The following is a 12,955-nucleotide window of genomic DNA, read 5'->3' on the forward strand; positions in this document are numbered from 1 at the left end:
CAGATCATAATGATGTATTGTTATCCACAGCCGGCCAACTTATCTCCTTATCTCTCTCCCATCTCGCAGACAATTGATCTGATTAGCCCTGATTGCTAGCAGTAGTGGCTCTCGAGCTCAGGAAGTTGCAGCTTTCCTCCCCGTCCCTAATTCTATGATGCAACGACAAAGGAACACAAGAAGCCCTGATCAGTCTCTCTTCGAGGGGATGATGACATCGCCCGTTGCGACAAGGAGCTCTGTCTGCTCAGCGCTGGCGTCTCCCCCCCCCCCCCCCCCCCCCCCCCGCCTGTATTTCAATATTCACACTAATCGTACCCGCATAGAATGTTGGAACAGGGTGGGGGGGGGGGCGGGGGTGTGTGTGTGTGTGGGGGGGGTGTGGCAAGTCCCTGAAATGGCGGCAAGGCAGGACAGTAATGGGAACCTTCCTGCACAGTCAGAACTGTATCGGTCAGGGGGAGGTTTTGGACAAAGTCTGACAGGGCCACTGACAAGAGAGGAGGAGGAGCAGGGAGACATCTTTTCCCTCCTGAGGAAGGAGGTCTGAGTTGTGGGTAACCGAGTGTTCATATAGAAACAGCCTGTCCTTTCAGTCAGAGAGCTGTAGCTCACGTCACAGTGACTCGCATTCAAAAGTGAGCCTTATCACATGACCTTTTCCCCACCAGTGAAAATGCGGCTTCACAGGCCTCGTAAACCGTCACTGCTAGGGACACTTTGAAGGGCAGGCGCATTTTAATGCAGATTGCTTTTCCGACCGAATGTTTCGGAGCTGGCTACAGAGAGACATTAAATGAAGTTTAAGACATGTTGACAACACAGAGGAGCTTCTTCTCTCTGTGTTCTCAATCCCTCTCTGTCTCTCCTTCTCTACTGTGCTCTCCCTCTCCCTCTCTCTCTCTCTCTCTCCCACCCTCTGTGCCTCTACCTCTCCATCTCTCCATCTCTCTCTCTCTCTCTCTCTCTCCCACCCTCTTTGCCTCTCGGTCTCCATCTCTCTCTCTCTCTCTCTCTCTCTCTCTCTCTCTCTCTCTCTCTCTCTCTCCCTTCTGTCTTCATGTCCTCTCATTCTCTTCCCCCTCTCTCTCTCTCTCTCTCTTCCTTCTCTCTTCATGTCCTCTCATTCTCTTCCCCCTCTCTCTCTCTCACTCAGTTTAGAGTTTCAAAGCGAACGCTCGTGCAGCGTTCATGGCTGCCCGGTGTCTATCAGGACAGCTGTCACTTCCTGTAGAAGAGGAATTGACACGTGGCAGCAGAGTGATGGAACCTGGGGAGGAGTGATGGAACCTGGGGAGGAGTGATGGAACCTGGGGAGGAGTGATGGAACCTGGGGAGGAGTGATGGAACCTGGGGAGGAGTGATGGAACCTGGGGAGGAGTGATGGAGTGTCGGGCACCTTTCATTAGGCTCACCCCCCCTCAGACTGCTAATGAGATGCACAGGTAGGCTCACCCCCCCTCAGACTGCTAATGAGATGCACAGGTAGGCTCACCCCCCCTCAGACTGCTAATGAGATGCACAGGTAGGCTCACCCCCCCTCAGACTGCTAATGAGATGCACAGGTAGGCTCACCCCCCCTCAGACTGCTAATGAGATGCACAGGTAGGTTCACCCCCCCTCAGACTGCTAATGAGATGCACAGGTAGGTTCACCCCCCCTCAGACTGCTAATGAGATGCACAGGTAGGCTCACCCACCCTCAGACTGCTAATGAGATGCACAGGTAGGCTCACCCCCCCCCAGACTGCTAATGAGATGCGCAGGTAGGCTCACCCCCCCTCAGACTGCTAATGAGATGCGCAGGTCGGCTCACCCCCCCTCAGACTGCTAATGAGATGCACAGGTAGGCTCACCCCCCCTCAGACTGCTAATGAGATGCACAGGTAGGCTCACCCCCCCTCAGACTGCTAATGAGATGCACAGGTAGGCTCACCCCCCCTCAGACTGCTAATGAGATGCACAGGTAGGCTCACCCACCCTCAGACTGCTAATGAGATGCACAGGTAGGCTCACCCCCCCTCAGACTGCTAATGAGATGCGCAGGTCGGCTCACCCCCCCTCAGACTGCTAATGAGATGCACAGGTAGGCTCACCCCCCCTCAGACTGCTAATGAGATGCGCAGGTCGGCTCACCCCCCCTCAGACTGCTAATGAGATGCACAGGTAGGCTCACCCCCCCTCAGACTGCTAATGAGATGCGCAGGTCGGCACCGGGCCACTGCAGGAGAACAACTAGAGAGAGAGAGAGAGAGACAACAGAATGTTCTAACTGCTTTAGACGTACGTCAAACCTCAGGGGTGAACCGTGTCGGCAGGGATGGAGCTTTCAAGAATTTCAGATTGTCAAAGTGGCTTTGAGTGTCAGACAGCAAAAAAAAAAGGAATTAAGAAATGAGAACAGAACAAATGCTAGCAGGAATTAAATTATTCATAAATTACGAGAATTGTGTTCTATTGTTAGTTCAGGTGTAGTGTTGGACTGTTGTTTTGAAGAATAATTGACCGCGTGTCTCTTGTGATGGCAAGACAAGACTTCAATGCTTTGTGAGTATCAACGCAAAGTACGAGTGTGTTTCTTTGGGGGGGAAAACATTACACACTGACAAGTAAAGTCGAGAGCATGCTCATTTCAAAATGTGTGTGTGTGTGTGTGTGTGTGTGTGTGTGTGGAGGAGCAAATAAGCATCTAAGCTTAATAATCACCAAAATATGTCTGCTAATGAGAAAAGGTCTAGTTAAATATGAAGGTATACTATTGAATTATTAAGATCGACAGCAGCCTTGCAGCAGGCTGAAAGGGCATGATCAGTAAAATGGCTAGAAGGCAGCTCAGGGCTTTATCTTTCTCCCGAGGCATTTCCTCTCCACATCATACTCACTCACCATTGGCCAGGCTTTCCACCACAAGGCCAGCAAGCCATATCCTGATTGGTAGAGAACCGGTAATGAAATCCAAACTCCTGTGTACTTTTTTCAAACTTTTTCAAAGCCTCACGCAGATGATTTTCATGGAACCACAGAGTGCTCAGGTCTTCTCTCTGAGGCATAAACCCAAACAAACCCCTCATCATCTCTCTCTCGCTCTCTCTCTCTCTCTCTCTCTCTCTCTCTCTCTCTAAAAATCTTATCCTAAACAAAGAGTTAAGAAACAACTGTGTAAGCCATTGTTCCTGGGGCTCAAAGGCAGCTTGTGACTACCTGCTGGTGTTCTCCTTTTCACTTAGGTGTGACACCAGCTCCTTTGATTCCCAAACCCCAGGTGATTTATCCTCAATGCCTCTGACTACGGGGAGAGAGACACTTTGAAGACACACCTCGGCACCAGACGAGAGGGGCTCAGACAGACAAAGCTTCATCTGTACCACTTTTTACCTCACACAATGCCTGTACTATGTTTACGAGTGGCAACATTATCCATCAGAAGTGCAAAAACATATTCCAGTCATCAAAATATGCTTCAAGATACCCCACCAAGCCTAGTATCTACTGGATCTGAGGAGAGAGACAGTGTTAGAGCATTGAAGATCAAACAGATTGGACATTGTACTGTGGAGAGCCTCCTCTCTCTGTACAGGCTGGTGTAGTGGTTAGGGATGTGGACGGACAGATACAGTATCACCTGAGCTGGGATCAATTCCATTTCAGTTATATCAATCCAGGAGAGGAATTGAAATTCCAACTCGAGCACTGAACATTCCCAAATGAATACGTTTATGCACAGCATAATGCATGAATTAATTAATAGAATGGATACAAAACAAATAACACATCTCTAATCTTAAATTGGAAGATCAGTTTACTCCCTGAGGTGAAATGGAATTGAGCCTAACCCTGGAGGTAACTGCATAGGTCGTTTCTTCCAGGCAGGAATAGAGGTCTGGGCTTCAACAGGAATAAGAGTTACTAGCCAACAGCTACAGTTCTACTCTAGCTGCATCTGGGGTTTCTAGTGGACACTACAACAAGCCACAGTCTAAAGAACATCTTACAATCAAACCAGAAAGGACTGCTTACCTCGTTAATCTGTTCCATAGATTAAGTATTGAATTACAAGAAGCATGGATCGGGGGAGAGATTAAGGTTAAGAGTGATCAGTTCAGTGCTCGACTCGTCATGTCTAAAAGACCATTATTGACCAAAGACAGTTACAGCAGAAGACAGAAACTGAGAAGAAAAACACACACTAGAACGATTCTTCATCTCTAACTTGGCAAATACAAGATAAAAACAGTGAAGTGACTCACTTTCAGATTGGGTGTGGGAGTGGGGGGTGGGGGGTGGGGGGGTGGGGGGGGACATCAATAATTCTGCACCCTGTATCTTCAGCTAGCTGCATAACTGTGTTGCTCCCTGCTACCTATAAGCCCTAAAACTCTTTATCCATAATGAATATCACCCTGAGGGCAGCCCCAAACTGCCAGCATAGGCCGGGGAGGCGAGATTAAATATTAATATCATTCCTGTGTTGGCTAATGGTTAAGTGGGCATAGCAAAGTAGAGCAGGAGGGAGGGGGGTTAGTGAATACATTATTACAGGTAAATAACCAGCTAGAAATAGTACTCCTGTCGTGATGAGTGTGAATGTGAGTGATGTAGCATGCACGCACACACGCACACACACACACACACACACACACACACACACACACACACACCGGTGGAGGCTAGGCCATTGAGGAAGAGGAGGATGGTTCTCCCTTGATTTCTTATGAAATAAAATAAATAAAAAATAAAAAACTTCTGTACAAAAACTGTGCATCTGCACAAAATGTTCTCTCTCACACACACACACACACACACACACACACACACACACACACACACACATAAATCGGCTCAAATCCTTGCGATTACGTGGTATGCGCATTAATGCGCTACGCCACGAAGCGCCCCAAATATAACTTTTTAATGTATTTAGTAAGGGGAGAGAGAGAAGGAGAATTTTCAGCTAAATGTTCATACTAATTATTATAATAACCAGTCAGCTAACCAGGCAGATAACGATCTAGAACTATCTATCAAATATCCCCAGGTGATGACCACTCCACTCCATTGCCAGTGTCAACTCTCTCCTGACATGAACTGAAACCATGTCCCATGTGCTTGCTCTCCCATCCCCCGGGGCATGAATGCGTCTCTCCATCTCAATCACTGTGAGTGACCACGTCACACCACTTCATTACTGTACGTAGAGTCAATCACGTACAGAACACAAACAGTTCTTTTCCCTCCTAAAGACCTCTTCATCCCCACTACCCCCCTGTGCAAGTTTCTCTACTGTTCATAAAAAAACAACAAAAAAACAATTTCCTTCTTCTAGCATTGTGACTGCCTATGGCCCCTGGTCTGAGCATTGATTACTTTATCTTATGATGACTGATGGATAGATGATTCACTTACTTAAACAAATGTATTTGTTGTAAGTCTCTTTGGATAAAGGCGATTCCCATATATAAATGTCGTTCCATATATTGTATCCTTAATTGCCCCATTCCTCATAATATTTGACGATAACATTTATTGTTTTATTGTTAAATTTTGTAAATCTGTTATTGCTATTTTGTTGATATTTTGCTATTTTATACATTTCTTGTAAATATTTGCTATTATTTTTTATGTCCATGCACCAACCTCACCAAGTCAATTTCCTGTATGTGCAAATATACTTGGCCAAATAAAATAATTCTGATTCTGATTCTGAATTCTAAATGTCTTTAATAAATGTTTCAGGTTCAAATAATTTGTCTTAGACAATGTCTGAAACAAGCCTTGTCGTCTATGTGCGGTCTGCGCCTGTCTATGGAGTCTCCCATCCTCCTCAATTGTTCAAGTCACCAGCCTCCACCCACGCACGCACAGACACACACACGCACGCACACACACACACACACACACACACACACACACACCCCCACACACACACACCCCCACACACACACACACACACACACACACACACACACACACACACACACACACACACACACACACACACACACACACACACACACACACACACACACACCCACACACACACACACACACACACACACACACACACCCCCACACACACACACACACACACACACACACACACACACCCCCACACACACACACACACACACACACACACACACACACACACACACACACACACACACACGCACAGCATCATTTCGCTCAATGACAGAAGAAAAGAGCTGTCCGCAAACACAGGCTCTATCCAGGCCCGTTGGCTCTCAGTCATTTACATAAACCCTCAGTCTCAGAAACCCCTCCGTGTGCTGTGGGACCTTCTGATTTACTGGGCTAATTTCCCCACCAGGACAGGTTAGCGTTGCTGGGTAGCTAAATAGAAGCCCTCTAAGGGCCCGTTACTTCTAACTGCAGAAGCCCAAATACAAAACAAGACCGAGACAGTGGTGACATCAACACTCAACGTGGAGACACAGGAGATGGTGCGTTGGTACGGCAGACTATGTCCATGTGACACATTCATATACGGGGGGGGGGGAATACATATACGTGCACAGGTGGCTAACTAGCAATGCATATGAACACAAAGAAAGGAAAGAAAAGAGAATCAGGAAATATATTCAGAACAGTGTGTGTGTGTGTGTGTGTGTGTGTGTGTGTGTGTGTGTGTGTCTGTGTGTGTGCGACACTGGCGTGCTAGAAGGAGGACAACAGAACAGGCAGTGTGTGTGTGTGTGTGTGTGTGTGTGTGAGGGGACAGGGGGTCTGTGTCATGTGTGTGATACAAAGACAGTTTGTATGACAGGTGTGTGTGTGTGTACGACAGGTGTGTTTGAGACAAGGCAGACCGTGCAGTGTGTGTGTGTGTGTGTGTGTGTGTGTGTGTGTGAATGTGCGTGTGTGTGTGTGTGTGTGTGTGCCTGTGTGTGAGTATATGTGTGTGTGTGTATGTCTGTGTCTATGTGTGTGTGCGTGTGTGTGAGTATATATGTGAGAGTATGTGTGTGTGTGTGTGTGAGAGTATATGTGTGTGCGTGTGTGTGTGTGCGTGTGTGTGTGTGTCTCACCTCGTACTCCTCTTTGAAGCCGTAGCCCTCAGCACATTTCATCTGGGTGATGTGCTGCAGGAGGTCGGCCACGCGGATGGCCGGGTGGAGCTGCCCCGTCTGGTAGGGCACGTCCACCGCCTCCCGCTTCTTAAACGTGTGGCTGTGGGACTGCACCAGGCTGCTGGTGTCACTGGTCATGGTGTGGGTCTCATCTACGGGGACGAGACACACACACACACGCACACACACGCACACACACAGGCACAGACGCACGCAGGCACAGGCGCACACACGCACACACGCACGCACAGAGAGACACACACACACACGCACGCACACACACGCACACACGCACACACAGCCAAACATGCAGGGACACGCAAGCACGCACACGCGCATACACACACATACACACACGCACGCACACACAGAGACACACAAATACACACACACAAACAAACACACACAGGTTAGGACTGGAGTAATACACTACTACCCGCACACACACACAGGGATTGACTCTGACAAAACAACGGATGAATACAAGGTCACAATATAACGTTACTAAATGAGAAAACATGACAAAATGAAAAAGGAGTTACTTAAAAAAAATATCATGTAGACTACATACCTAATGTACAGCATTTAAAACATGGTAAACACAAAAGAATGGCTTTTTATCGTAACAATGTGAATCAACGATGACACGATGGTGCGCAATATTAATCTACTTGCACAGTAGGATGAGGGGAAAGAGAAGACAGTATTTCTATTGATGCTACAACAGCCCTCTGTACTCAAACGCTAGCTGGTGGCTAAGCTCTCAATAGAAACTTTCTATCCACAGGATTCAACCAATGGCAGGATGAGGTTGCACAGATGATTGGCTAGCGGTGGTTGATGATTGGTGCACGGTAAAATGAGGCGGGAACTGTGGCGACAACACTGTCCAATAGGGGGACGACAACAGCACATAGAGGGGGTGGTGTGTGTGTGGTGGGGGTGGGGTAGGGTGGGGGGGTGGGTGGGTGGGTGGATGATGTCGTAGAGTCCACACACGCATGAGGCACGGTTTCACAGGTGAGTCATAGCGCCATGCTAGCTAATGGCTCCACGGGTGAGGGCGTGTGATGGGCATGCGTGAACGTGGCAACACAGAGGGGAGAGGGGCAGCCCAGCCGGGCCCCGGGGGGGGGGGGAGGGGGGCAGTTCAGTCTCAACTCAGTCAACTCAAGGGACGAACCGACCACACGAGTCCACGCATTTTCAGTTTCGGAAATTCGAATTGGAAATTCGTCCCCTGGAGTCTGACAGAGTTGAAACTGAACTGACCGCGGCCCCCTTAGCCCTGGACAGGGCGACCCCTGTCCGCAAAGACTCACACACACACCTCCTCAACCAAGACCAGGGCAGACTGGGCAACTTACCATTAATGGGCACTTTATTAGAGGGTACATAACAGGTTAAATGTGAAGAAAGAGAGGAGAAGAGAAAGGAGACAGGGTATAAGCAACAAGATAGTTTAGCATGAGCACCTGTACAGTTTTAATGTTCTCTAGCTGTTTCTATCAGCACCAACATTAAGCCTGATCTGTTCCAATCAGGACCAACTCATCAGTCAGTCAAGTCCTCACAGTGAGAAGCTGCAAGTCTGTGACTCTTTGGGTTGGGGTGGTGTTAATTTGGCTGTGTCATCTGCTAGTGGGCCGTTTCCATGGTATAAATGCTGGCGAAGACAGGATATATATATATATAGACCAAGACAGTTTTTCCTGAGAAAATTCCATTTTACGACCGGACAAATTTGACACTATGCCGAATCAGTCTGACTGGACACGTCCTAAGAATCCTAGATAGGCGGAGCCAGTCAGGATCACTAGCCACTCCTCTCCTCTCAGTGGGTCTGTGGTGGTTGAACGCCAGGCCCGAGCCTGAGGTAACCAGCCACACACTCACTCTGATGCAACGCTTCTGGAACCGTTGTTCTCTGTTCTGTTTAGAATCCCAACTATCCAGTAAGAGACAGTTTGCTGTCTTCAACTGCCAGAAATGGACGTCTGTCTTTGCCAAATACGTATGTGTGGTGGACGTTGAACTGTAGGCTTAAAGACAGCACCTGGCTAACAAACAAGGTCCCTATTGGGGCCGTAGAAATATTCTATACCGACTGTACAGCTACAGTTTGCATTCACAAAGAATTAGGTGATCACACTTATGTATATGTATATATATATGTATATGTACAGATATATATATATACCTATCATTCCATACATCAATAGAGGCTCTCCTGTGTTTTGTCAGGGGGCAACTACTGTAGGGGAGCCTAGCGACCATCGCTATGACAACGGGAACTAGTTTGGCTTGTTTGTATGTATGTTTGTTTGTTTGTTTGTTTGTTTGTTTGTTTGTTTGTTTTCTCTGCGCCACTCTGTCGCTCCGCCTCATCCAGTCCACATTGTCTGTCCATGCATATGAGAGGTCAGAGACAGAGGTGACGTCACACGCACGACACGGAATGCGGATGGGATGGAGTGAAGCCGACCTCAGCTCGGAAAAACGGAAAAGAAACAACCCCTCGTCTGACAAAACCAAGAGAAGAAGAGAAGCAGGCAGGATGGATGTGAAGGAGCCATCGTCACGAACAAACCAACCCCCATCATGGACTGTCTGTCACTCTAAGTCCCTTCTCTCTCTCTCTCTCTCTCTCTCTCTCTCTCTCTCTCTCTCACCTATCTCTTTCTATCTCTCCCCCCTCTATATGTTTCACTCACTCCTTCCCTAAAAAAAAATTTAATATCCTAGTAGTCTGACTATCAGGTCTAGTAGTAGTTAGGTTTGTATGTTATTGGAAGAAAGAAGAAGGTTTTCTCACCTAAGATGGCAGTTGGGACAAAGGGATCTGCCACATCGTGCAACAAACCCAGAGAGCAGTTGGGAGGTTAAGAAAGAGAGAATACAGCAGTGAATACATAGACGAAGCAACAACACAGCAGAGGGGGGGGGGGGACAGTCGTCACGGTTACGGTAGCGTTAGTTATCAAGAGATGAAAAGGAAAAAAAACAAACCCCCCAAAAAACCCCAATGGAAGAACAACATAATGAGCCCCCATATTCAACAATATGAATAATGTCTTCACAATCTTCAGCCTGTAGTTGCATGTCATGTATACTGTGGGAATCTTCCAAATGGGTGGGAATTATATAATGCTGAAGTGCAAAAGCTCTAGAGCAATTAAAACTGCAGGCAGAGAGAACAGGTACATGTCATATTACGCTGTTAGCAGGCATCATATCATCATACCGTAAGCACATATCACAGGGTGCAGGCAATGCATTACACAGTTAGTTCAAACCGGGCTTCATGATTGGCCAGTGTTCATACAGTAGTCCATTCAGGGATCTGGAGGTTGGGTTTAACAGGTATAGGGTTGTTTACCTGGGTAGGTGGAGGTAGGAGGTAGGAGACAGGAGGTGGGAAGTAGGTGATAGGAGGTAGGAAGTAGGAAGTAGGAGGTAGGAAGTAGGAGATAGGAGGTGGGAGGTAGGAGTTAGGAATGTATTAGGAGGTAGGAGGTAGGAGTTAAGGAGTTAGGAATGAATTAGGAGGTAGGAGGTGGGAGGTAGGAGTTAGGAGGTAGTTTACCTGGGTAGTAGGCAGTAGGAGGTAGGAGGTAGGAGTTAAGGAGTTAGGAGTTAGGAGGTAGTTTACCTGGGTAGTAGGCAGTAGGCACGGACGTGCTGAGGGTGTTAGTCTTCATGGTGAATGACGACGGCGAAGAGACAGCTTGTGGTAGAAACACAGCAGGCAGAACACAACAATGTCAACAGCTACACTACAATCTACAACATGTACAATCTACACCACAATCTACAACACGAAGACAGGAAACGGAAGTCAACAGTCATTCTGACACAGTAGATCCTCTCTGTCGGTCCCCTCTAACGCCTTCTGTTTTCATCCCTGCACCTGTACGCAACCGGATGTAACTGTCGGTTCTGACCATCGCCTTCTGTTTTCATCCCTGCACCTGTACGCAACCGGATGTAACTGTCGGTTCTGACCATCGCCTTCTGTTTTCATCCCTGCACCTGTACGCAACCGGATGTAACTGTCGGTTCTGACCATCGCCTTCTGTTTTCATCCCTGCACCTGTACGCAACCGGAGGTAACTGTCGGTTCTGACCATCGCCTTCTGTTTTCATCCCTGCACCTGTACGCAACCGGATGTAACTGTCGGTTCTGACCATCGCCTTCTGTTTTCATCCCTGCACCTGTATGCAACCGGATGTAACTGTCGGTTCTGACCATCGCCTTCTGTTTTCATCCCTGCACCTGTATGCAACCGGATGTAACTGTCGGTTCTGACCATCGCCTTCTGTTTTCATCCCTGCACCTGTACGCAACCGGAGGTAACTGTCGGTTCTGACCATCGCCTTCTGTTTTCATCCCTGCACCTGTACGCAACCGGATGTAACTGTCGGTTCTGACCATCGCCTTCTGTTTTCATCCCTGCACCTGTATGCAACCGGATGTAACTGTCGGTTCTGACCATCGCCTTCTGTTTTCATCCCTGCACCTGTATGCAACCGGATGTAACTGTCGGTTCTGACCATCGCCTTCTGTTTTCATCCCTGCACCTGTATGCAACCGGATGTAACTGTCGGTTCTGACCATCGCCTTCTGTTTTCATCCCTGCACCTGTATGCAACCGGATGTAACTGTCGGTTCTGACCATCGCCTTCTGTTTTCATCCCTGCACCTGTATGCAACCGGATGTAACTGTCGGTTCTGACCATCGCCTTCTGTTTTCATCCCTGCACCTGTACGCAACCGGATGTAGCTGTCAAATCGAAGCAAATCAAAGTAACATGGACCTAGTAATGTGCAGCGTTCGATGCTGACAGACCATACTCATGACATCACTGGATTTGGCGGTTGGGACGTGCGAACCCTCCAATAAGCCGGGCCGCAGCTTCATGGCGTTCACAGCTCTGTCCCTCAGCCGTCCTGAGAGGGGCTGTCGTGGGGGGGTACAGTGACCTGCCTGTCAGTCAGTCAGGACCGCGCTGACAAAACGGATGGATAAGGTCACGGATGAGTCGACGTGTGTCGTCCTGCGGCCGGGATGACGCCCGTTTGAAAGCATGTTTATTTATTTATTCCCCCCCCCCCCCCCCCCCCTCCTCCGTTTCCTCCACCACCACTCTGGCTGGTGGCACGTCAAAGACCTGTCATCCCGCCCTCACAGCCCCCCCCCCCCCCACCCCTCCCGCCACCCGTCCCCCCCTCACAGCCCCCCCAGCCCCCCCCCCGCCCGCACCCTCAGCGCCCTACTGCAATATTAAAGACTGCCAAACGCTCTGGGAAATAGTCCACGTTCTCACTCCTCCACCTCTCCCTCTCTCTGACTGACGGGGGACGGCGGGGGCTGGAGAACAAGGCCTATCTAGAGGTCTCCTGGCCACCGGGCCTTCGGAGGTCACAGACAGAGCTGTCACTCACTCCCCGCCAGGTTCCCCAACTCATACAGGGATACAGTTGATACACTGAATATTATTATGGGCCTCAATCATCAAACCATGTCATAAACATAACAGGGTGTTATCGTGATAAAAGGGGTGTGTCGTAGGGTGGGAGGAGGTTGAGGGGCAACAGGGGCATTGGGAGGGGATTTAGGAGGGTATTAAGGTATTTGATGATGAGAGAGAGAGAGAGAGAGAGAGAGAGAGAGAGAGAGAGACTGAGTGAGTGAGTGAGTGAGAGAGAGAGAGAGAGAGAGAGACTGAGTGAGTGAGTGAGTGAGTGAGTGAGTGAGAGAGAGAGAGAGAGAGAGAGAGAGAGAGAGAGAGAGAGAGGAGGGTGGGGCGGATGGGGCAAATGGCAATGAGGACTAAAAAACCTGCTGACCAAGCATGTCCAGAGGT

At 48.7% G+C, this 12,955-nt stretch overlaps 1 protein-coding gene across 1 annotated transcript in view; it reads right to left on the reverse strand.

The window, feature by feature from the left end:
- LOC310813355 (receptor-type tyrosine-protein phosphatase mu) overlaps nt 1-10,808 on the reverse strand; it is a 40,062-nt gene extending 29,254 nt beyond the window's left edge. Inside the window, exons 1-3 of the mRNA XM_083682305.1 lie at nt 10,740-10,808; nt 9,903-9,929; nt 7,046-7,239 (exon numbers count right to left, since the gene is read on the reverse strand). Coding sequence (XP_083538431.1) covers nt 7,046-7,239; nt 9,903-9,929; nt 10,740-10,788 — 270 coding nt within the window. The 5' untranslated portion in view covers nt 10,789-10,808. The remainder of the gene's footprint in view (nt 1-7,045; nt 7,240-9,902; nt 9,930-10,739) is intronic.
- Between the last annotated feature and the right edge of the window lie 2,147 nt (nt 10,809-12,955).

The sequence above is a fragment of the Argentina silus genome, assembly GCF_951799395.1.
Source record: "Argentina silus genome assembly, chromosome: 1".
Classification (NCBI taxonomy): domain Eukaryota; kingdom Metazoa; phylum Chordata; class Actinopteri; order Argentiniformes; family Argentinidae; genus Argentina; species Argentina silus.